Here is a 26,446-nt window from a genome sequence, read left to right on the forward strand (position 1 = left end):
TGTTCAAAACATTGGCATTTCCTGGGGTAGAGGAGTATACATCAAAGAAGTTTGAAAATATTCCCAGTCAACAAGGAGCCAATTATCAAATCCAAAATATACTATCAAGTAAATACATTTTAGTGATTCTAAAATAATACTTATTGCCATTTTTTTTCTGTTTCTCTGTAGATTGGTTTCACTTTATTTTATATAACTTCTCTCAGCCCTGAAGCTGCCAGTATTTTTCCTAGCTATTCGAAGTTTGGACTTTGAGAGTATGGGTGCTAACTGGGATGGCACCTGGCACATAGATGGGCATAAAGGAGCACAGTGAATAAGCAAGTTGCTATTGTGGACGTTGTGGAAATTATGAAAGTTCTATGAAATAACAATTCTACTTTAATCTCTTTAGCTATCTTCCAAACAAGATGTTAGAGGAACAAAAACTGAACATGCTACCATAGGAACGACTAATCAAGGACAAGCACAGACAAATCTTGTAATGAAGCAAGATAATGTAACAATTAAAGGTCTTCAGGCTAATGTTAGCATACCAAAGGTAACCATTTAATATTTAAAAAAATTTTCCTGAAAGAGAACATTTTGGTGGTTTTTATCCTCTGAATTTACTAAACTGAATGGCAGTAGAATAGATGATAATATCAAAAATATATATCTTATTCCTTTGATCTAATATAAAAATTAATAATACAAATAGTTTACGTAAATGGAATATTCGTGGTATTTACTAAAATATTCCATATCTATCCAGTAACAATTGAATTATGATTACTTAATGAGTCTGTGTTTATAAGCTTTATCTTCATTACCCTCAGACACATGGATATACCATTCCTAATAGTAGTTTTTCATTTTCCTGTATATCTTATGTTTAAGTGATAATGTTTCACTTTGTATCTCTGAAATTTATGACATTTTGTGTGTTAGGTAAACTTATGTTTGTTACAAGCTTCAGTGGAAGAATCTCCAAGTACAGCTCCTAGTAAAAGTGTGACTCATGTTTCTCTAGTAGCATTGTGTTTTGACAGAATTGCTACACAAGTTCGTATGAACAGGTGAGAAAGATTTTATTGAGCCATAATTTTCTTGTTGGTTGTGAAAGCAAGCCATAACCATTTAAATACATTTCTGAAAATTCTAATGTTTAAACTCAAAATTGGGATTGGAACTTCAGGTATTACTATAGATAACAAAGTAGGTTTTTAAAAGTTTTTATTGTTTGTACTCACACTGTTTTTCAGTAAACATTGAAAAATTTTTAATAATGGCTTAATTACAACAGTGCAGTGTTTTAAAATAACTGCTTATTAAATGTTTTTACTGAACAATATTATTTCAATGTTCACCATCATACTTTTTTTTTTTTTTTTCATTAAGAGGTGTAGTTGAAGAGACTTCAAATAATACAGAACCTGGTAGAACATCAAATTTTGATAGGTATGTCCATGCCACTAAGATGCAGCCTCAGTCATCTGGATCTCTCAGATCAAATGCCGGAGCAGAAAAAGGCAAAGAAATTGCAGCCAAGTTAAATATTCATCGAGTTCATGGGCAACTTAGAGGTCTTGATACAACAGGTAGGATCTACAACAAATATTTTTTCTTTGACATGTAAAAATGTAAGAGGATAATGCAAAAGGAAACATGATTTTTTTCAAATATTGCTACAATTTGAGTATTTTTATAGAAAGGTATTTCTGCATATATTGAGCACATGGTATTTAGCTGTTTATTTACCATGCTCTATGAGAATGAAAGGTAAACTTTGGTAGGAAAGTAAGTGGTATGGTCCCAATTAGGAACTGCTTGTATCTCTTGTTTTCTTCATGGTATCTGCTTGCTCATTAAAGAGGAGAGAGTATGAATCTTTATTGTCTTTCTTTTTAACATCGTTCTGTTGGCACAACTTCATTAAAAAAGAATTAATTGCAGTATCAAAAGCAGATATTCAAGTTTGTAAAATACAGTAACAATTAGAACGATAGATCTGGCTATGCCTCTTAAATAAAGTTCCTGGTGAGGTGAAAAAGAAAACCAGAGATGTCACATATCCTTTTAATATTTTTGACATAATTCAGTGCATTTAGAAGCTTAAATGATCTCAGACAGTCGGAGATTCAATCTAGAAAACATTGAGTTAGTTCGTCTTTTAGAGACGATTGCTATGCTAAAATCTACATGTGGGACAGATGACTAATCCTGAATGTAATCAAATGATTACCTTGACTTTGCTCATTGTATTCTGTAGGCTCTGAAGTTTCCATGATTCTTGTCTGTATTCTGGGTCTGTATAACTATTGTGGCTTTCTCAGATCTTCTTTCAGTATCCTTGTGTTTGAGAGCAAAGTATTTGACTGAGGATTCCAAATAAAGAGACTTTTCTTAGCTACCTGAGATCTATCGTCTTAAAGCTGGTGCAAAATACAGTGGCTGGAATATAAAAAGACTTTTATCAGCTCTGTAATTTACACTGGTAACCAGTTTGCAATTGCACAAGAGTGCAAGAAGTAACTAAATAGGATTTTGAAAGGTACACTGAACATTGTATAAAAATGCAAGGAAAAATGTAGTTGTCTTTGCTTACATGTTCAGAAGATATTTGTGAAAGGATTCTCAATAATCTAATGACATTTGTTACCTACAGAGAGGAAGTATGTCCTTGGGTGTGTGTCAGAGGCTTTTCATTGTATACCCTTTCACTCGTTTTGTATCTTTGATCTATGCAAGTGTATTACTTAATCAGAAAATTTAAATAAAATTTAACCTTAATCCTCACCTTATTTCATAATAAGAATAAATTCATGGGATTAAAGGCAGATATAAAAAATAAATAATGAGAAAAGCATAGAAAAATTTAACTGAATATTTATTCTCTGATCAGAAAGATTTTCTAACCATAAATGTGAAATATAGTATTTTCATATGATGGAGTATTATGTAGCTTAAAATAATATCTTTGAAGAATTTTTAATGCCATTAGGAAATTATCTTGGTTTATTGTTACTTGAAATATGAGAATCAAAGCTGGTTTGTTTGTAAAATAATCTCTAAAAAGCTAGAAGGAAATTTAATTTGATTGTAAACAAGTTATCTCTGGGTGCTAAATTTACATTTTTTTCATCTTTTTTTTTTTTTTTTGCTTTTCTGTATTTATTAGCAGTAATCAGAGAAAGAAATGAAAAAAAGTAAATAAAACACAAGCCTTTGCCAGACATGCAGGATGTTAGTTTCCATATCACATATTGTAAGTGGTGGAATTATGGCAATGTCTGTTATGAATTATAATTACATAAAATGTGTTAGCATAAAGCAGTCCTTTAGTAAAAGCTATTATTTCCCTATTTTGTAATGTTTTTCTTGTAGCTGGGTAATTAATTAGAATGATTTTTTATTTTGTAAGATGATGAGAAAGTATTTAAAAATAATTTACCATGAAGCTGAATTAATTAGGAGCTTTTTTTACTTTAGATTTTTAGTGTACCCTATAATCTTTCAGAAATGAATTCATTCTGCCTCTGAGCAATTATTTCTTAAATATGGAATCTTTTTTCCTCCCATTTGTTTCAGTGTGATTCTGGCACTTTTTAAATTGTAGGACATTAGACATTATTTCAGAAGGTGATTAGTTCATTTATCTTTCTTTTTGACAGTATTAAGATACATTTTTAAGACAGACACTGTCCCAATTTTTTTTTTTTTTTTAATCTGCTTGGGGTCTCAAGCAGATTCAAACTGAATGGGACTACGGTCAGTTCTACCCAAGAAGGACACAAATTTTCGAATCAGACCATCCTGGATTATGTTGTCTATGGGGGGCTGTTTTTCCCTAGAAAGTAGTTTCCTAGCAGCTTGAGTAGCCTGGAGCTGGCTTTCCAAATTGTTGCTATTTATGCCTTTGACAATGTCATAAACAGACCAATTTACAGTGCCCTGGTTGTTGCAGTTCTCCTGCGGTGGAGAGGTAGCATCATCGGGAAACAAGCTTTACATTTCTTCTTTTCAGCATCTGGTCATCGTTCTTAGCTTTCCTCAGCTCCATATTCGACACCACCTCATTTCTGTACTGTCTTTCCCTTTGTTCTTGAATCTGTTAAGGCGGGCAGCTGGTGAATTAGCATTCTCGTTGGTGGACGTGGTTATGAGACAAAGGGAGAAAGCTACAGGCTTCCACAGGAGGCAGTCTGGGATGCGCAGGCTACGGGTCATCTGCCCTCAAAATGTCCACCACGGATCACCCCAAAGACGGTGTCTAAATGTTTTTTTAAAACAATGCAGACCTCTCTGTCTTTAAAGATGCTCATTTTGCTCTCTTTTGGTAATAGATATTGGTACCTGTGCCATCACTGCTATTCCTTTTGAGAAGTCCAAAGTTTTATTTACTCTTGAAGAGTTGGATGAGTTTACTTTTGTGGATGAAACTGATCAGCAAGCTGTTCCAGATGTAACTCGAATAGGTCCCAGCCAAGAAAAATGGGGTTGGATAATGTTTGAATGTGGACTTGAAAATTTAACCATAAAAGGTAAGCTTTTTTTTTTTCTGTTTCTTCTTAAGTGAGGGACAAATTGGCCCCACATTGCTAAAATGTTTTGAACAATTGTGACTTTGAATAACCCAAATCCTTATATTTAAGCATAAAGTTGGGACCTGGGATTATTTACCAGGGTGGGTACCCCATCCCAATTCTTTAAGTGGGACTTTTCCTTCAGTGTGTGATTCAAAACTAACAGAGCATGTAGACATACAAAACATTACTGCCTGGACAAAATATCTGTGGTTCAGGAAAAAAAAATTTGAATAAAATATAGAGCCACCCAGCTTTTGACAATTTGCATCTTTGGAAACTGGATTTTTTTATTAGGAGAGCTTTGAAGGATGAAAATACTGTAAATCCTTTGTTCAGTGACAGACTGACTTACAATTATATACAATTTTCTTCTGCATTATTGAGTAATATATAAAAAAAATGAAGGTTGAGTTGTATGTAAGGCTGAGTTATAAGTTATATGTAAACTTTTATGTAACTTACAATTATATACAGTTTTCTTCTGCATTATTGAGTAATATATAAAAAAAATGAAGGTTGAGTTGTATGTAAGGCTGAGTTATAAGTTATATGTAAACTTTTAGGTTTAGTTGTATATATAATAGTAATCAAGTATGCCTACAGTTCGTTACCTGATGATCCAGTCTTACATGAACTTTATAGATAAGGGCAAAGTTTTGGTGAGAAAAAAAGATCTTTATGAATTTTTAATTTTTAAAAAAATTTTTAAAAGATTTTACTTATTTGTTTATTAGAGGGAGAGCACAAGCAACGGGGAGAGGCAGAGGGAGAGGGGGAAACAGACTCCCCACTGAGTAGGGAGCCTGACTCGGGACTCAATCCTAGGACCCCAGGATTATAACCTGAGCTGAAGGCAGAAACTTAACCGACTGAACCACCCAGGCACCCCTATGAATTTTTATTTTTATTTTTTTGTCTTTATAGGTACTGTAGAGTACTGTTTTTTTGTTTCATTTTGTTTTTGTTTTGTTTTGTTTTTAAAAAATTTAATTTATTTATTTGACAGAGAGAGACACAGCTAGAGAGGGAACAAAAGCAGGGGGAGTGGTAGAGGAAGAAGCAGGCTTCCCACTGAGCAGGGAGCCCTATGAGAAGCTAGATCCCAGGACTCTGGGATCATGACCTGAGCTGAAGGCAGACTCTTAACAACTGAGCCACCGAGGTGCCCCTACCCACTATTTTTAATGAATACGTTCCCTTCTCTCTTACAGGAGGAAGACAGTCTGGTGCTGTTTTATATAATACTTTTGGAATTATGGGTAAAGCTAGTGTCACAGAAAGAGGTGGAGTGCTGACATCCAATAATTCTTCTGATTCCCCAACTGGCAGTGGCTATAATACTGATGTCTCTGATGATAATCTTCCTTGTGATCGAATAAGCCCTTCTTCAGACTTAAATGGAAATTCTGTTTCAGATGAACAAGTCGGTGAATTTTTAATAATAATAGTGCTTTGAAAAAAATAACAAAACTATATACTCATTTCAAAGTTAATTTCTGGAGTATATTTGCTTCTTTCAGTATTTGGAATTTTGCTTAAATTGTAGTCAATATATTATGGTGATTATACTACTAGAACATAATTTCTGAGGCATAGGTACTGTACCATAGATATATTTTTATCTATCATAGTACCTTGTTTAATGCCTTGCTCATATTGGGTGCTTAATAATATTTGTTGAATTAATGAATTAATAGAATTTCAGAAAAGTAGGCATTGCTTTGTTGTTTCAAGGATTTTAGCAGAATTCATGTAAATACTTAGTTTTGTCACTAGTAGTATTTCATGTAAGTTCTAAGTATTTTTTAGTATCCACCCATTTTAGCTAGCGTCCTGAAGAATACCTTATATGTAACTCATTTATTATATTTAATATGGTAGAATGTCATGATGATTAATAATAGAAATAATAAAAATATTCAAAATTCTAGATTACAAAAGAGTTGTACCACTAACTGATGGGTGCAGATTTTTTCCTCTTTGAAGTTTCTTTGTCTATAATAGTATTGTAAGGATACTGACCTAGACTTGTGAAGATTGAAGGAAATAATACATATGAAAGGCTTAACTCAGTGTCTATTACATAGTAAGAACTTGGTAAATGTTGTTTTTAAACACATATGTACATACACTTCTGATCATTTGGAAATTAGACCTATTGAAGAGGAAAAAAAAACACCTTTTGATTAAGAAAAGTTATGGATATCCACCATTCATTGGTATAATCACCTCTGAAACCCAGGTTTCTGGTAGTTTATTTTTTGAAATATTTATTTTGATTTGATGCATAGTTTAGGAGTCTTTTTTTTAAAGATTTTTTTTTTTTTAATTTATTTGAACAGACAGAGATCACAAGTAGGCAGAGAGGCAAGGAGAGAAAGAGGAGGAGGAAGGCTCCCTGCCGAGCAGAGAGCCCAACGCAGGGCTCGATCCCAGGACCCTGGGATCATGACCTGAGCTGAAGGCAGAGGCTTTAACCCACTGAGCCACCCAGGCACCCCATGGTTTAGGAGTCTAATCACAGTTTTCTTGTGAGGTCTTTGGATGTATTTGAGTGGTGGCTAGGGATTAGCACTTTAATTAAGGAAATTAAAAAATACAATAGCTACTCACTGGACAAAAGAGTTAGGAAGAACCCAGCTGTTGTTTCCTTCTCCTATCCCACTGAAATAGTTGACAGAAACTCAGGTGTCTTCCTTGATTTCTGTGATCCTCCTCTCTTTGCTGAATATCCCTAAATTTTGTAACATTGCTTTCTTTGGGTTCTCTGACTTTTCTTCGTCCATGTCCTCATTCAGTTCTTTGTCCTTCAGTGTGGGTATTCTCCCCATGTTGTTCTTGGCTACCTTTTTTTTTTTTTTTTTTAATTCTGTATGTCCACTTCCTGATTTACTTCATTTTGTAGTCCTGCTCCATAATTTGCTGACGCTAACTCTTTCCCATCGGTTAGCTATCTTCATTTACACATGCCATAGGTACCAAAAATTCAGTCAACCTAAATCCAACTTTATTACTGCTTTGCTTCACATACTATTATAATTAGTTACTTATTTTCTATAAGCTGCCTTCCCTTTTTAAAATTTTCAGTTCCTGAAGACTGTCTTATCTTTTATAAACTTCAGTGCCTAGCTCACAACCTTATCTGAAACCCACAGGACAGATGTATTTGAGAATTCAGATTTTTTTTTTTCCTTTAACAGAAAGGTAATATAGTATGTGTTTTATATGTTACGTAAACTACTAGTGGAATCTGAGACAGCACTCCATCTTGAAATATTTAAATACTTTTGCAGCACAACATTCATAAAAATTCCAAGTGGGATAAATAGCCTCTTATCAAATTCAGATCAGGTTTTGATGCCACATTTACACAAAAATATTTAGATTTCTCATAATGTTATGAGATTTAGAGCTGCAGATAAGGAATGTGGACTTATATTTAGCATCTGCTAACTTTAAAATAACTGTTGCCTACAGTTCACATTGTTTTGTGAACTATTGCCTATAGTTCACATTGTTTTAGGATTCAGAGCTATTTTGTGGATATTCTTCATTCTTTAATCATCCCATGAGGAAATGCCAGTCTTTTATCTTGACCAGTAATAACTAAAAGTGAATTAGAGAGCTATGAAGAGACATAACAGGCGGTAGACTTTTTTGTTTATTTCTTTAATATTATGCTTACCTCCCTGCATTCTAAAGAGTGGTGATTATACATTTTAAAAAATTACTACTTCTTAACATTGATTCAGATTGCTGCATAGAAGATAAATAAGACTATTTTATTATAGAGTATTATTTATTTGAACATGGACTATACTAGTATTTTTGTGGCATTTGTTTTTGGAAATTTGAAATATGTTGTTAAAATGGAATGGAAACAGATTATAGTAGGAAGTAGAAGACATTGATTCTATCATTCATTCTCCTTAATAGTTGTATGAATTTTGACAAGTCACAAAACCTCTTTCTCTCACTTTTTTCATCTGGAAAAAATAATACTTAAATATCCCTAAACAAATGTAATTGAATGAAGTGATCAAGAGAAGCATTCGGTTCTAGGATCTGACTTATGGCTTACTACAGTGCAGTGGTTTTTCAGTCTTTGCTCCATAGAGCTTCAAGGATCTATAGGTATTTCTCAGAATCAGGGTTAGGCTGAGCAAGGTTTATGTGACCTGTTTTATATAAAGGTGTCACCTTTAGTACATGATTCGATAGGAAGATTTTGTGCTTTAAACATTTACCTTGTCACTAGTGGTTTTAAGCAGCTATACATTAGAAGTTTTTGGTTTTTGATTTTATGTAGGATGAAGGAGTTGAATCTGATGATTTGAAAAAAGATCTACCTCTGATGCCTCCACCTCCAGATTCATGTAGCATGAAGTTGACCATCAAGGAAATTTGGTTTAGTTTTGCAGCTCCCACCAATGTGAGATCTCCTACACATGCATTTTCTAGGTAAAAAGTTTTAAACATGTAGTACTATTCCTTGATTTTTTTTCATTTTAAATAATCTACAATTTTTTTCAGTTATTTTTAAGTTATTTTTCTGATCTATCTAACATTAGGGTTGCCGCCTTCTTACCATCTTTCTTACCTTATGCTTTCCGTAGACATTATTCTTATCTTGTTTGATAAGATTTCTTTCTTTCATAGGGCTTTAGTTTTACTATTATATGTCACACCACCATGAACTTCTTACTGTCACATCTAATAGGTTTTAATATGTTTCCTTCTTTTCTATTATCTTTTCTTCACATTTTCTACTTACATGTTTATAATTTATCTGATAGCCAAAATGAAAAGTTATTTTGCCTAAGTAAAATGGCCACTAAGTATAGTAAGTATGGAAGATTGTTTGAAATACCAGTCTTGACAGTTGTTTTTATAATTTTTTTTAAAAAATTTTCAAAGGCAGCTGAATCTTTTAAGCACTGCAACTCCAGCTGTTGGTGCATGGCTTGTTCCCATTGATCAACTCAAATCATCCTTAAACAAATTAGAAACTGAGGGCACCTTGAGAATTTGTGCTGTTATGGGATGCATAATGACAGAAGCATTAGAGGTATGTCTATCAACAATACAAGGTATCCGATACAGTTTATTAAAGAACATGATCTCTAATTATTCATCATTGTTGGAAAACAACAGACCTGCAAGTTCTTGATTACTGGATATCTTCTATTTGCAGTGACTTTAATATATCACTCTGTATCTATTGTTTTTGCTTTGTTTCAGAATAAAAGTGTACATTTTCCCTTAAGAAGTAAATACAACAGACTTACAAAAGTTGCCCGTTTTCTCCAAGAAAATCCTTCATGTTTACTGTGCAATATACTACATCACTACCTGCACCAGGCAAATTACTCCATCATTGATGATGCTACAATGGTGAGTTACTGAAACCATATGTTAGCTTTAAAAAAGCCTCTATTCTTGGGGTGCCTGAGTGGCCCAGTCAGTTAGCATCCTACTCTTAGTTTTGGCTCAGGTCAAGATCTCAGGGTTGTGAGATCAAGCCCTGTGTTGGGCTCCATGCGGAGTCTACTTGGGATTTTTTCATTCCCCCCTCTCTGTTCCTCTCCCTGTTCAGGCTCCCAGTCTGTCTCTCTCTCTAACATAAATAAATAAATCTTTAAAAAAAAAAAGAAGAAGAAGAAGCCTCTGTCCTTTTGAGGAGCCATTCATTGGCCCACCGTTTGAGATGCAGCTGGGAAGTCCAAAGGAGAAATATGGTTAAAAATACGGGCTTACAGACAGCAATGGGCTGAGATGAATAATCTGGGAAGTGCCAACATGAAGGTGTTGGAAGCTGTGGTTATGGATGAGCTTTCTAGAAATGATAATATGTTGAGGGAGAAGCTGGTCAAGAATGGATATCTGAAGTACACCAAAATTAAAGGGGGGGGGGAGGCGTGAAAGGAAGGTGGAGAGAGCTACAAAGAATGCTGAGGAGGGAAAGGAAGAGGTAGGAGAATCAGGAAAAAATGTCTTAGAAGCCAGAGGTATAAAGAATTTCAAGCAAGAATCACCGGCATGAAATTTCACAGAAATGTTTAATAAAAGAAGGGCTAGTTAATGGTTATGGGGAGAGTATTTAATAACACAAAATGAATACAATATATGTCTGCCTCTAGAAAAGCACTATAGAAGGTAACACCTCATCATTAGGGGTTTAGAACTTGAGATCTCTCATCTCGCCAACCTTTTGGTCAGTAGAAAATGCACAAAAGGTTTAGCAAAATTAGGATCGATATGTAATAGCCTGTCAAACTTCTGATAACCTCCAATGAGAGAATCTCTAGTAAATGGTAGATTTGAAAAAGGTACTTAGACCTGAGACTACTATAGTGCTTTTTACTCCTACCCTGTGAAATGAAGACTGGAGGTCCACAGTGCAAGACTAATGTGCCTGTCTAGTCATAGGCAGAGAGACCTTGAAACAGACAGAATGGCAGGCATTTCCCATGGATGGATGCTCTGCCGAGATTAAGCTTTTCATGTAAGAGGAAAATACACAATATGGCTTTCCTTACTTGAGTCTAAGAATGAAAGGACAGGCAAAGAGATCTGATGTTCCTCAGAAAGTAAATGAGGTGATTTCTGTTATTTAATAAATGGCTCTCTTCAATTAGAGCCATTTCTCTTAACACAGGGAATTATAAGAAAGGGGTTGGAGGCATTTGGATATTTTACTCTTAGGCTAAAGTGCCAGTTGGAAAAATAACCAAATTTTCTTTCTTATATCTTATAATCATTACCATGTGGGATTAAGTATATTCTAAATTATGTAATTGTTACTAATAATATATTTAACTTTCAAAACAGTTACAAATCCATCTGTGTCCAGCATTTAACCATAGTAATTTATTTTTTCTAATGTTAAAATAGTGGTGGTTACCTAATCTTTGAAGGTAGTAATTTCATTTCCTCTTTGTTTAATGAATATCCTGGATAGCTCAAAATACATTTGATTTCCTCAATAGAACAATAAAGGTAAAGTGGATTGAGTACTTCTTAAGGAGAATTCCAATTTTGCACCCCATGTTTAGCCTCTTATTCACCTGGTACTGCATTGTTTATGACAGAAAGATACACTGTTGTGTTTAGAAATTGAGTTCTATTGTCAGCTTGAAATATTCTCTTTTGTAGACAAATTATAACACATAAATTCTAGTTTCTTCATCTCTAAATGGGGGTTATGAGATTTAAATGAATAAATGTATGCAAAGCACTTAAGTGGTAACATTATTTCATCATTGTTGTTACAGAGCGATGGACTTCCTGCTTTGGTAACTTTAAAGAAAGGTTTAGTTGCACTGGCAAGACAGTGGATGAAGTTTATTGTGGTGACACCAGCCTTTAAAGGAGTTAGCTTACACAGACCAGCTCAGCCACTGAAACCTCAATCAGCTGTGGACCACGAACATGAAGATGGACTTGGCCTAGACAATGGAGGTGGTCTTCAAAGTGACACCAGTGCTGATGGAGCAGAATTTGAATTTGATGCAGGTAATTTGTAAATATTTTAGTCAGATATTATACCTTGGTAACATGTATGTGATAATTTTGATTGTTTGTGTCCCAAATTTGAAAATGTTATGGCTTAAGTATACAAGTATGATTTGTATTAGTCCAAAGGAATGATAATAATGTTGGAATCTCTGTACTGACTTTTGGTTTTTATATTTAATTTCATGAAATACGATAGATTTCTTTAATCTATCCCATACAATAACAGACATCTTTGCATAGCTAGAATATTTGAGTGAAGCATGTTAACTTTCTTTTAAAATTCACATTTGAAAAAAGATAAAATTCATATTTATATTTGTTCATCATCTTTCCTACACCACTTAAAGAAGTCTTTGAATTTTACCTGGTGCCTGGTTGATTCTGCATTTATGTAGTGTTTAGAGTCATGCATTCAGCCTATAATTCTGTCAACATCATGACTATGCCAGAACACAGATGGTAGATGTGCATTTCAGAAATATATGTGCACAATTTAATGCTTTTTCAGAGGTAAATTTTTGTTATCACAGAATGTAATATTCAATAATATTGAATTATGATATTTTGGAAAAGTTGAAAGTACCATGAAAAAGGACAGTAGTCTTAAAACTAGAGGTCTCAGAACACTGATATGTAATACTTTATCCAGCTTTTTTTATTGTCTTTTTTAAAAAAAAACTTTATACTTAAAGTGAATATGCTATGAGGAAGGGTGCCTGGGTAGCTCATTTGGTTAAGCATCCGACTCTTGATTTTGGCCCAGGTCCTGATCTCAGTGTCGTAATACCAAACCTCATGTTGGCTCCCTTCTAATTAACTATCTGCACATTCCTGGGTTAATCTGAAATTTCTATACTTTTAGCTTAGTTGGTTTTTTCTCTCTAAACTCTTTGGCTGAGATGTGGAGGGACTGAATACAAGCTATTTGTTTCTTTCTTGAGACTGAGTGAGAAGATTGGGGTTGGGAGAGTAAAAGAAAGACAAAAAATAATATAGCAGATTCCACAATTAATTTCAAGGAAATTTAATTAATTTGTTTACTCAAGGAATATATAAAGTTGAGTGTAATTGTACCACCAGGAACACTGGTGTTAATATTTCAAGAAAATGATAATCTATAGCTCACTTACTCTTTTTTACTGTTTCAGCCACAGTCAGTGAACACACAATGCTATTAGAAGGAACAGCCAACCGTCCTCCACCTGGTGGCTCTGGACCTGTAACTGGAGCTGAGATAATGAGGAAACTTTCTAAGACTCATACCCATAGTGACTCTGCATTAAAAATAAAGGTACATTATTGTTGTTTCTGGTTAGAGTAGACTTCCAGGGAAGACCTAAATTTCTGATATCTCAAATTCAAATATTAGGTATTTAAATTTAAATATTCAAATAGTATTTTATATTGAATATTTTATATTCAAGAATTAATAATTTAATAATTGAGTAATAATAAATATTTTTATATTTGAACATGATTAGCAACATAACAGTTTGAATTGAATTATTTTATGACTTTAATTACACTGTTTTAAGAAACTTATCCAGTGCTTGGTAAGACATGTATATAGCAAGGTGGTTAACTACCACCTTGGGAGCCAGACAGCCTTGGTTTCAATTCTGCCTCTGACACTTAGTTATTCTGTGACTGAACAAATTTTTAACTATACTGTGTGTCAGTTTCCCTATCTGTAAGATGGAGATTACGATAGTAACTTTTTCTGGAATATGGATGCCAAGAAATAACTGTTAATACATGAAAAATGCTTAAACAATACCTGGCACGTAATAAGCATGTAAGTTATTTGTTGTTGTCATGGGTTATTTATGTTTTGTTAGTTTCCTTTTCTGAGCAATGAAAATGACAGACAGTATTTTAACTTTCTTTGAAAGTTTCTGTATAGACTTACATTAATGCTCAGAATCCATAAGGTAAATGACTAACAGTTTTACTGTATTAAAATATAAAATTTCTACACAGAAAAAATAATGTATTATAAACAAAATAGAAAGACATATGACAAAGGGCTAATTTCCTCATAGATAAAGATCTTTTTTCTAATCACTAACACAAATAGAAAATTAGTTAATGGGGAGTTTACAGAGAAATACACAAATATGAGCATGTATCCTCTTAAAATTAAAGAAATGTAAGTTAAAATGTGAGATTTCTATTTCCACTGATCAGATTGAAAACACTAACACATTTGAATGGTGTATGTTGGTGAAGATAAGGGAAAGCAGACACTCTTCTACAGTACTGGTGGGAGTGTAAGTTGTCACAAACTCTTCGAAGACCAATTTGGCAATCTGTATCAAAATTTAAAATGTAATATTCTTTCACCCAGTATGTTTATGCCCAGGAATTCATTCTAAAGAAATGAATGCTCATAAATGCCCAAAGACACATGTGCAATAATGTTCTTTACAACACTGTTTATAATTAGAAAATAATGGAACCAATATAAATGACTATTTGAGGGCCAGTAAGCTAGTGTCCCCTGACACAGAGATGCATACCATGAAGACCTCAGAAAGATGAAGTTGATCTCTAAGTGGATATGGAATGGTCACTGAAATGCCTAGATTAAAGTAAAAACAAAATATAGGACAATATGTATCTGTGTCTTAAACAAGGACAGATATGTACATGTGCTTATATAGTTATAAATTATTTAAAGATAATAGAGAAGAAACAAGAGTACTTCTAGGGGAAGGAATCTAGTAGACTGGAGCTCAGGGGATACAATTTATTAGATTGTCTTTGTGCTTTTAAAGTTTTTATTCTGTTTAAGGTATTGTTCTTTTAATTAAAACATTCAGTGATAGTTTAATATACATTTTTTAAAAGTTTGAATTATTAGGCTTATTCTATTTCTATAGTGTAGTTCGAAGCCAGGATACTTTTAAATTCTCCATTTCTTAATCAGTCTCAGATTTTTTTTCCCGTTTGATGGCTTTTCCTAGCCCTACAGACATTCCTTTGTTTATGAATTATAGAAGTCCTCCAAAAAATTGAATTACAACTCTTTGTTTCAGATCTCTTCTTTTCAGGATCTTTCTGTCTGTATAGTCTTTTCTTGTATGATATTAAACTGATCTGAAATTTTAACCTTAGATGTGTCAGAACAGACAGAGATGGGCAATTCTGCAATTTTTTAATTTTCCTCAGACAATTGCTGGAAATGGTTTTTGGCTTATTAGAACTCTACAGAGAGGGGCGCCTGGGTGGCTCAGTGGGTTAAAGCCTCTGCCTTCGGCTCAGGTCGTGATCCCAGGGTCCTGGGATCGAGCCCTCTGCATTGGGCTCTCTGCTCAGCAAGGAGCCTGCTTCTTCCTCTTTCTCTCTGCCTGCTTCTCCGCCTACTTGTGATCTCTGTCTGTCAAATAAATAAATGAAATATTAAAAAAAAAAAGAAAGAAAAAGAACTCTACAAAGAATCTCTTACAGATTTTCATTATCAGGGTACCAACAAGGGTAGTATAGTATTAAGAATTTTGGGATTGATATCTTGCCACCAGACACACTCTTCAGATTTCAAAGGGAATTAATAATTCATTGTTAAAATAAGTGAATGATAATAAAGGCTATCCTTTGTATTGTACTGTAAAGTTTTAAAACACTTTTATGTATATTTGAGATTCACCACAATCCTAGTAGGCACAATCTATTTTGGTATTAATGTGAATAGTAACTAGCAGTAATAACAGTACTAGTTGTGGTAGTTATTAGCAGTCATTTTTATAAGCATAAGAAAGAGCCAGCCCTATGTTGTTCCTGTCGTAGGGTATTCACCCATACCATTCTTTGAGCTATACCAGTGGGGACACTGCCACAGATTCTCCTGTGCATGTTGGCCGTGCTGGGATGCCAGTGAAGGAGAGTCCAAGGAAGGAGAGCCTACTCAGCTACCTGACTGGAAGCTTCCCAAGCTTGCACAATCTCCTAGAAGGCACTCCTCAAAGAAGTAGTGCAGCTGTAAAAAGCAGCTCCTTAACGAGAACAGGTACATCTTTGGTTTTGACAATTACAAGTTTACTTCTATGTGAGAATTAAAAAACAAAAAACAGAACTTAAGTTTATTTTGCTTTATACTTTGGTTGCATACCTAATCTGTATTTTATACCTCATCTTTGAAAAAGTATTTTGGGAAACTGCTCTCTTTGTAACTTGTTGGTGTCTTCATACTCTTAGTTTGCATTTCTAAATTGTAGCATTGGATATTACTATCAACCTAGTCATGGTATGGTATGATGTTTAAACCATCCAACAGTGAATTTCTTCTTGTTATATTAAAAATAAGTTATTTATTGGTGCCTCAATATCCAAATACGAACATCGTGCACTGAGTTTGAAAACATCTGCAAACAACAATGTAGTCTGACTTCTAAAAAATAATTACATAAATCACATTTTCTGCTTATTACATAAGTAATACTATGCTCAATAAAATTTTATTTTCAGGAAATACAATGGCCACTGATATGTTATCTGAACATCCCTTGCTATCTGAGCCATCATCTGTGAGTTTCTATAATTGGATGTCAAATGCGGTGGGTAATCGTGGAAGTGTGGTACAAGAATCTCCTGTTACAAAATCCGCACACAATAGTCTTCCATCAGGTATTGAGTTATCATGTTATTTTGCTTAACTGTCTAAGGGACATACATTAATTTTAACAAAATTCTATTTTTCACAGAATGGTCTAAACATCTCAAATGTTTAATAAATACGGTTTAGTTGAAATTTGCCCATTTAGGAAATGCCTTTGATAATACTGAATTGAGAGAATTATAAGCAGTCACTTGGTGTTCTTATGGAAAGACAGATATGTCAAATGTGAGATCATATGTAATTTAAAGAGTTTAAAATGTCCAGTTAATATGGCTGACTTAATTTTCAAAATACCAAAAGGAGATTAATGAAAAAATGTGAAGAATATGGCATAATGTACCTATAATACAGAAAATATTTTAGTTTATTCAGATTCCACTGAGATATAATAACTAGCATTCTTTTACTCTTATAGTTACTTAAATAATTAAGCCTAAAGGTGTACTAAGAGGAATAAAATAAGATTTTGCCTTTGAGGAGGCAATGAGGACAGTTTATTAATTTAAAATAATGCATATAAACAGCAAGAACATTGGCAGGGAATTCACCAAGAAATGTTAGTGGCTATCTGCAGAAACATAAGTGGTGCCACCCTTCATTTTCTGTTTTTTCTTTTTGGGGGTATTTTTCCAAATTTATTAGATAACATATATTCTTTTTTTTTTTTTTAGATACATATATTCTTTAAAGAAAATTTTTTTAAAGAATATGTGTAGTAGACTTTGATCCTAGGTACTGAAGGCAGCTGAAATTAGCCCATGTGATAGTTATTTGCATCACTAGCAAATTCTATTCATATAGAAAATGTGATATTATGAAATGTGTTTATAAGTGACTACTCACTCAGTCCTTTGTTTTGCTGGTATGTGGATCATTCTTGAATCTGGAACTGATCCTAATTATGACTGCATTCTAATTCTTATCATTGGCTCTTAGTTAAGAAGGTAGAAGGACAGTGTTTCTGCCAGCTCCCAGCACTGTTCTAGCCCTAGTCTCACTACTACAGTTTAAATTTTGAGAAAACCAGAAAAAAACATTTCATCTTTACCACAGATCCTTCGCCTGGGGGAGTTAGAGGATAAAGGGAATACAGAGGAAAGAAATAGTGCCATTTTATTTTTGTTCTGCCTCAGGGAAGATAATTGGGAAGAAATTTATATGTAGGACTCTGTGACATCTGTGAATTTTGCCCTGCTGCTGTCTGTAACTCTGCTCCTCAGTGCAAAACTGATGAGATAGCAAATGCTTTTGAAAGATCTTCTGGCCAAAAAATTCTGTATTTTGAACTGACTGGCTTTAATACAGACTTCATGTATGAGGATGACTGATATTTTCTGAAATTTTAGTTTAAATTCATTTTTATTATTAAATCATGTCTGTAAAATGACCAAAAAGTGCTGTTTCTTACCTTCATTCAGTTTAAATGGTCTGGTAATACTGCTGTAATACAGGCTTCATAAGTTTACTTTTCTGTGCCCTTTTATGTTGTTTTTATTTCCTCATAATTCAGATTTTACTCTTGAACATTTACTCTGTTAGGTGTTGCACCCAATCTTCCTACAATACCCTCAGCCTCAGATTTCAACACCGTCTTATCTAGTGACCAGAATACTTTGGATGGAACACATTCTCAGCATAGCACTAGTCAGGATGATGTGGCAGGTGTAGAAGAAGCCAACCAGGGGTTTCCTGCTGTGCAGCTTGCTGATGCACAGGTGAGCCAGTCTGTTTGTCTGCAGTTATATTAACTCCTCATTAGGTAATTTTTAGCAACTGGAACCATCCAGTCATATCCACCTTGGAATTCTAGTGAAAATCTTTTTTCTGTGCTTGTCTGTCTAAAGTCTTCATGCAAAAATGGAGGAGCCTTTTAAATGGGTTAATTACAAATGCAAATTTAGCATCTATAGATAAATTTGCATTAAACAGAAGAGTGGTATATAATTAGTTGTCTCATATAGTAAGATTTTTGTTATGTGGAGATACAGATTGGCTAAATAACATAACTAGAAAGCTTAATTTAATCCTGTCCTTTAGAAGGCTGTGTTAAATGTTACGTTAAGACTTCACTGAGGGAGCGGTTAGGAAGCCCTGAAGATTTTACAGCAGAGGAAAACAAGTGACTTGAACTATACATGTAAAAATATTATATGGGTAGCAATGTGTTAAATGGATTGAAGTAGAGACACTATAGGTGAAAAGATAAGTTATTGAAATAGTTCACATAAGTGATAAATGAAGCTTTTAACTTAGATGGTTGTGGCTTTGATAAGGTAAAAATGGCAAAATATGGAGGTCTTATTCAATTGATTAAATATAAGAGTGGAGAGCAAAATCCTTTGAATTGTATATTTTAGTCTGAGTGATCACAAGGCAAGTGAGTGAGTGGGACCATGGGTATTAAGAGATGTTATTTTTTCAGGATGAGAGAGATTCCACCATAGTTGCATGCTTAGGAGAAATTAGGAAGGCCCCAATCAGAAAAAAAGAAAAAAAGAAGGGTAAACTGATAGAGCAGGATTTAGAGAGGGATGAAGAGTATTGGAATTTAGAGTCACTCACAGAGAAAGATGTTTTAGACAGAAAAAATTACTTTTTTCCTCTGAGAAACTAAGAAGGCAATAAGGACAGTTCACAGTTATAGAGATAAGTTTGCAGATTGATAGCTTCAATTTTCTCTTATAGTAGAAGGTAATTTATGTTAAGAAATGTGTCAGGCACTTTTAAATTTTCTTGAGATTTACTTCTCCAGTACATTGGAGTAGCTTTTAGGGACTTCATTTTTTTATTAAAAGAGAGTGGGAAAATAAATAACCCTTTTATTGTTGTTTTGGCCTATAGATTACATTAATTATAGTTATTAGCATTCAACACATATTTTTAGAGATAATTATATTGTTTTATATATAAGATTCTAAAATCTACTAGAAACAGGAATATTAAATAATTCAGTAAAATGCTCTGTAAGGTGATTTAGATATGTGTATAGGTTGGCGTGAATATGAAAGAGAGCTTACCATAGACTCCCTAAAAGGATTGCCAGATATGCTGAGAGCCTTGTTAAGAGTTTGGGTTAGTGGGGCGCCTTGGTGGCTCAGTGGTTTAAGCCTCTGCCTTCGGCTCAGGTCATGATCTCAGGGTCCTGGGATCAAGTCCCGCATTGGGCTCTCTGCTTAGCAGGGAGTCTGCTTCCTCCTCTCTCTCTCTCTCTCTCTGCTTGCCTCTCTGCCTACTTGTGATCTCTCTCTGTCAAATAAATAAATAAAATCTTAAAAAAAAAAAAAGAGTTTAGGTTAGTGTTAGGGTACCAGTGAATGCAATTATATAATTTCCTTTCATTGTTCCTAGCAGCTCAGCTATAGGAGTATAAGAAGATTGATTCAAAGCAGATGTAGCAAGAGAAATAGGTGATAGGAAGTTGCTAAAATGGCATTTAAGCCAAGATTGTGGGGGGAAAATAAGTCACATAACTTTGGAACTGAAGTGTTGGTTGAGTTATCTCCATGGTCAAAGAAGTCATTCATGGGGCATCTGGGTAGCTCAGTGGTTAAGCAACTGCCTTCGGCTCAGGTCATGATCCTGGAGTCCCGGGATCAAGTCCCACATCGGGCCCTCTGCTCATCAGGGAGCCAGCTTCTCCCTCTGCCCCTCGCCCCTTTCATGCTCTCTCTCTCTCTCTCAAATAAATAAAATCTTAAAAAACAAAAAAAGTCATTCAGGATGATAAATTGGGATTGAAAAGAGAAAGAAGAAAGTAAGTAAAAAATCAAAGTTTCTGATAGGTATGGAGGATTAACAAGATGGGGGATAAATAAATGACAAACATTAGAAAAGATGGAGGATGGTTTGGACCTTGAAGAGGGAAAAGTTTTTCCCATTAGAATGAAAGGAGTAAATCCCAAGAAAGAATATCCCAAGCAAGTACATAAGGGAGAGGGAATTTCTCCCTACGGTTCCACTCTAGTGTATAATTGTTGGAGTTCTCTGTTATAGGCCATTTGACCTTCATAAGTGTAGCCTGTCTTCCCAAGCACAAACAAATGAGATGACCTAGAGATAATTGAACATGTAGACTTAGGTCTTAATACATAAATGGCACCTATCCATTTTAATAGTATTATTTAACTCTCAGAAAAAGATCACTAAGGTAGATGTACAGTGAAAGGATTATAAGAGGGCCAAGGGCAGTACTGGATAGCACCTATATTTTGGATGTAGAAGGAAGAAAAGGAGCTATGCAGCAAAGAATAAGCAGAGTGATTATAGTGATCAACTGCTGAACACATATAGTTGCTTCTCTTTGGGTTACCTCTTCATGACTACAAAATCCGTTAATAAGAGGTGTAACCAGAGTGATCTATTTCCATAAGCGTGTATGGTACTTAAAATGTAAAGGAAGGTTTTGGGTTTTTTTTTGTCAGAACATGAATGTTAAATGACTGTTACAACCAAGTGATACTATTTAAAAAGAGGTCAGATGTTCATAATATTACGTATGAGATATTTTTAATATTAACATAGGAAGGTGATAAACCATTCTAATATACCAGATTTTTATGGAAACACAGTGTATATTCATACCTTTTTAATTTTTTTTTAAAGATTTCATTTATTTATTTGACAGACAGATCACAAGTAGGCAGAGAAGCAGGAAGAGGGAGAAGAGGAAGCAGACTCCCTGTTGAGCAGAGAGCCCAATGTGGGGCTGGATCCCAGGACCCTGAGATCACGACCTGAGCCGAAGGCAGAGGCTTTAACTCACTGAGCCACCCAGGCACCCCTATTCATACCTTTTTTAAAAGCAAGATGTAGAATGATTTAAATTAGTTCACAATTTTATTTTCCTTGTCCTTTCAGACATTTAGGCAGGAGGGAGGAATCTTTGTCCTTGTGATTAATTTGAGGATGAGTTGCACATAATGGGTGTTGAAAAATACTTTTAAGTACAATTAGAGTTATATTTATTACACAAGTACTTTTTTTGTCACAGTACAATATTGATATATGATATATGTATTGAGGTAGGGTAAGAAAAAAGCCATTGTAAATGATGAGTTATAAATTAAGCTAATTAATGAATGTGTTATGTCTTTTAGGTTGTTTTCAAACCTCTTCTCAGTCATACAGGGATTCAGTCACAGGATGCAATGCCACTCTGCTACCGAATGTACTTCGGAGAACACCTTTCATTTTCAGGGACTTTGGACTGCCTTAGAGCAGATATTGTGGATTCGGACACAGCCAAAGAGAGAAAAGGCAAAAGAGCAAGAAGGTGTCTTGTGTTATTGTTCTTTTTGTGTAAAATGTTGTATACAGGTTATAACATCTCTTTTTAACTTTATTTTCCTCTAACGCTAATGAGAGTAATTTTAATATCTAAAGTACATTTGTTGTATATATCCTCAGAATTTGTTTACTGTTGCAATAGCTGAATTTTTAGGATCTTATGCATTGTAATTTTACATATCTTACTTAAAATTATTCCTAACTTCCATTCTGAGTCAACTTGCAGTATTTTCTGTTAGAAACAGGGTAGAAGTCATATTGAGAGTATGGCCACGAGAAACAAATACACAGGAATGCTAAATATAGCATGGTGAAAGTTAAGAACCATCTTTTATTGTCATTATTATCAGGGATAGTTCTTTAGTTTCCTTACTGTTTGAATAGGAGATATTATGCCCATATTAATATTTGAATAATCTTTTTGTGAACATTAAATTTTACTTTGCATGGGTCTTGCTGATGTAGCTAGGAATAGTAGAATATGGATATAGGTGGCAATTATGACAAGAGGTTTTTGCGACATTCTTGGTTTCATCCAATTTAGGTTTTTGCAGGGTGGTAAATTAAAAGTAAAATGCACATGTATCACACATATAACTAAGTGAAATATGTTTTCCATTTGAATTATTCTATTTAAAATTTTAAATAATTTGACAAAGTAAGTTTAAACATTTTTATGGCAATTATTAATAAAAATATAGCTTTCTCAAATTGTATTTCAGGTCTAGATATCCAAGGATTTTCTAATGATACAGGAACATGGAAATTGCCTTGTCTTTTCTGTTAAATATAAGACAGTCACTGCTTTTCATAGTAGTGTCACACCATAACAACGACTGGCAATCCGAAGCACCACAAAGTGACCTTAATGATTATCAAGAGTAGTGGGGGAAAATTACCTTTGTTTTGTGACCTGGAAAAAATGTTTGTTAAAACATTAAACATTCTATTACTGCTTATTATAAATGTGTAGGGAAATGAAAAAAAGTAAAACTAATACTTAGTACATTATAATTTAAAACATTAAAAACACTGAGAATTAAAGTGTCCTACTTCATTCTAAAATTCTCATCAAAGGATAGTTTGAATAGCCCTTGCCGTCTTATTATATAACTTGCAATGCAGAAAGAGCATCCTTTATGTACCTTGGCGTAATGCTGTACTCCATTCTAAGTACCGCTGAGTTTCCAACACTTTTTCCTTTGTACTTTTAATGTCATGAAATACCATTATGAGTTCCTTTTACTATGAAATTTTTTGCCAGCATCACTTCTCTAGGATATTGTCATCCTTTTTTTTTTTTTTTTTACAGCCACTTTCCTCTTTATGCCAGTAAGTTTGCCTTCACTGAGTTCCTCTAGCTGTATATCTATAGTTTCTAGAACAGTAGAAGTATCAACATTTCTGCAGTTAGCTATTTCTTATAACTCCATTTACTTTTATTTTAATTTCACCACCAGCATTATCATTTTTTTTGTTTTGTTACTGCATTTTTATCTTTGCTATCCAGTTCCCTTTTGATTATTGATTTTTTAAAAAATGTCACATGGATTTATCATAAGGAGGCAACACAATTACAAGCTTTACTGTGCTTGAAATGAATAACAAATTTACATTGACCAATCACTGACATACATAATGATCATGGTGTCCATCTATTATTTACATAGTGATTTGTGGACTGAAGAGCTATCAGCAAGTTTGTACTTGATGCAGTTATTCGCAGTACATTTTAGTTTAAGATTTAAACCATGTCGTTAGGAAACTGGTTTTATGTAACTAAACCATGGTAACTGAAATCCATTCACATGGGAATCATCAAATTCAGACTCCAAAACATTAATACGAAATTACACTCCCTAATTACGGTTAAAAGCTCTGTGCTAAACTTGTATTTCTATTTGCAATAGCTGACTTTCATATACATATACACATACATATGCACAGTATATGTGTTGTCAGTAGATATAATTAATTTATACATAATTAGATTATATGTATTTGAATAATTATAGTTACAGCCTACTTATTGGCTTACTAAATGCTAAATAATACTGCCTGCCACAGACTAGAACTTCATCTGACCATACTTTATGTTCACAGAGAGGTTCTTTGAGTGACTTTGAACTTACTACATTTGATCTAGCTGAACTTAACATAATCCTTTTCATTTTCTACTACTACATCAGTTCTGAGTACTCTACATTCTTATTACTGGTCCATGGTTAGCTTTTATTTCTCAGATCTCCTGTTGTTCCACCTTAAACTCTATTTATTTGGAGATTTCTGTCATAGTGCACTTTTCCTGGTTTTTAATTTCAGGTTTTTTTCCCCCAACATTTGGAATGTTATTCATTCTGCTAGTTACTATACATTATTATTGGGTTATAGTTTCTTGTGTAAACATATATATCCCATCCTGTAAAGCCAGGACATTAAATCATTTAGCATAGGTTCTGGCATGTAGAAGTTCCTATAAACATTAGTTTCCTCATATCTTTGCTGTCCCTAGACAAGACATTTGAACATAATAGGGACTTAATAAATATTTTTAAAATTTAATTTTAACTTTGGATCTATGGTGCCCACGCCAGCTCTTTATCTGTCTGGCAACTTTTGTCATAAGTGACTGCTTCATTATATACCACTGTTTTTTCCTCCTTTTACTTGAATCTCCTCTCTTTGAGACTTTCTTACTTCCCTTATATGTTTTCAATTCTTGTTTTTGCGATTGTGGATTATTTTAATTTGTTTTGAGCCTTCTCTCTCTTGTCCATGCTACTTATCAAAATCCAGTCTTTCCTTCTTTGACTATAGGCTTAACAATGATTATAGTCTTACTATGAGCTTGTACATTTTCATGGATTATACTCCAAACTAGGGTTTTTCTTAAAACAATATTCATTAAAGAATTATTATTCTCTATAAAATCTTTAAGTTAAATTGAGAACATCAAAGCAGCTTCTGTTTCTTTTTTCTATTAGAAAAATTTGACCTATGTGACTATACATTCATATTGTACATGGAAGAAGAAGGAAAAAATAATTTTTTTTTCAATTTTGGTGGCCTGTAATTTGTTGTTATTGGCAGCTGGTTTACAGAAACCTGTGATAGTTTGGCTTTTAAATATCAAAATTGACTATAATATTCCTATGTGAAAATTTTCAGATAAGCAGGAGGATTTGCCCAAATAATTTTCATAGTTTTTTAATGTGCATTTTTCATTTTTTCCAGTTGTATTCCTCCCCACTTTCATTTTGGCAAAGTAAGCTAGTGGGGTTTCATTTTAAATAGCAAATTAATTTATATAAATGTGGTGAGATTAAATTTATAAACAATATATTTAACAAATGGGGAGAGGATATTTAAGGGAGGCACCCTAGTTGACCGATAATTGACTTTAAATTCCATTACCATTGGAGTATACTACCATATTTTAACTAGTCAGTTATGGAATAAGATCAAGAGGGAAGTTTTAAGGCCTAGTTTCCAACATATAAAAGGTTGGCCTCATGAGAAAGCAAATTCTACTTGATCTCTTGCTTAAAATTATTTAAATATTTTATAACATGTTTTACCTTGGAGGTTTCTTTGCTAACAAACTAATAAAGATTGTGGATCTCTGGGAAAAAGGAAATAAAGTCTTGACATTTTTTCTTTTCTCCTCATTTTTAGGCAAGGTCATGTGAATCTTCCTCCTCTTGAGTTCAAACCAGCATTAATGTTGGAAACCTTTAGCATCAGTGCTGTTGTAATGGAAAAGTCGGTGTGCACCCCTCAGAACTCTACCAGTGCTCTTTCTTTTCATGATCTCAACAAACGGTATTATAATACCTTTCACTGTAACTTTACTATTTCTTGTCAGTCAATAAGCCAGCATGTAGATATGGCTTTGGTTCGTCTTATTCATCAATTTAGTACAATGATAGATGACATCAAAGCAACTCAGACTGACATTAAACTTAGCAGATATACAGCTGGATCGGCTTCCCCAACACCTACCTTCAAAACCAGAAAACATCGGGATTTTCGCTCGTCTGACTTCAGCCGCAGTTCTAGAGGAAGTCTAAATGGTGGCAATAGAGTAAACAATGCAAAGAACAAACGGACCAACAATGAAAATAACAAAAAGGAATCTCGAAACAAAAATTCATTAGGAAGATCTGAAAGAAGAACTTCAAAAGTGTCTAGGAAAGGTTCAAAAGATGTGGTGGACCATATGACTATTCATATGGATGACTCTGATTCAATTACAGTGTCAGAACAAAGTGAGCCTTCAGCTGAGTGCTGGCAGAATATGTATAAATTACTTAATTTCTATTCACTTATCTCTGATCCAACAGGAATATTGGAAAAGTCTTCAGAAACATTTGGACCAGCAGGTAATGGATATCTTTATATTTGAAAAATGTCTTTTTAGAACAGCAGTAATACTAAAATAGACAGGTTGTTGATCATG

The 26,446-nt window shown here is 33.9% G+C and overlaps 1 protein-coding gene across 1 annotated transcript in view; it reads left to right on the plus strand.

The window, feature by feature from the left end:
* The window catches only part of BLTP1 (bridge-like lipid transfer protein family member 1), a 204,592-nt gene that overhangs the window by 100,666 nt on the left and 77,480 nt on the right, over positions 1-26,446 (plus strand). Inside the window, exons 34-48 of the mRNA XM_080795525.1 lie at positions 395-541; positions 931-1,058; positions 1,381-1,580; positions 4,326-4,523; positions 5,780-5,991; positions 8,878-9,029; positions 9,486-9,636; positions 9,810-9,962; positions 11,843-12,083; positions 13,235-13,377; positions 15,873-16,092; positions 16,551-16,709; positions 18,241-18,416; positions 21,798-21,973; positions 25,663-26,369. Of these exons, the coding sequence (XP_080651651.1) occupies positions 395-541; positions 931-1,058; positions 1,381-1,580; positions 4,326-4,523; positions 5,780-5,991; positions 8,878-9,029; positions 9,486-9,636; positions 9,810-9,962; positions 11,843-12,083; positions 13,235-13,377; positions 15,873-16,092; positions 16,551-16,709; positions 18,241-18,416; positions 21,798-21,973; positions 25,663-26,369 (3,163 nt within the window). The remainder of the gene's footprint in view (positions 1-394; positions 542-930; positions 1,059-1,380; positions 1,581-4,325; positions 4,524-5,779; positions 5,992-8,877; positions 9,030-9,485; positions 9,637-9,809; positions 9,963-11,842; positions 12,084-13,234; positions 13,378-15,872; positions 16,093-16,550; positions 16,710-18,240; positions 18,417-21,797; positions 21,974-25,662; positions 26,370-26,446) is intronic.

Source organism: Martes martes (assembly GCF_963455335.1).
Source record: "Martes martes genome assembly, chromosome: 2".
Lineage (NCBI taxonomy): Eukaryota > Metazoa > Chordata > Mammalia > Carnivora > Mustelidae > Martes > Martes martes.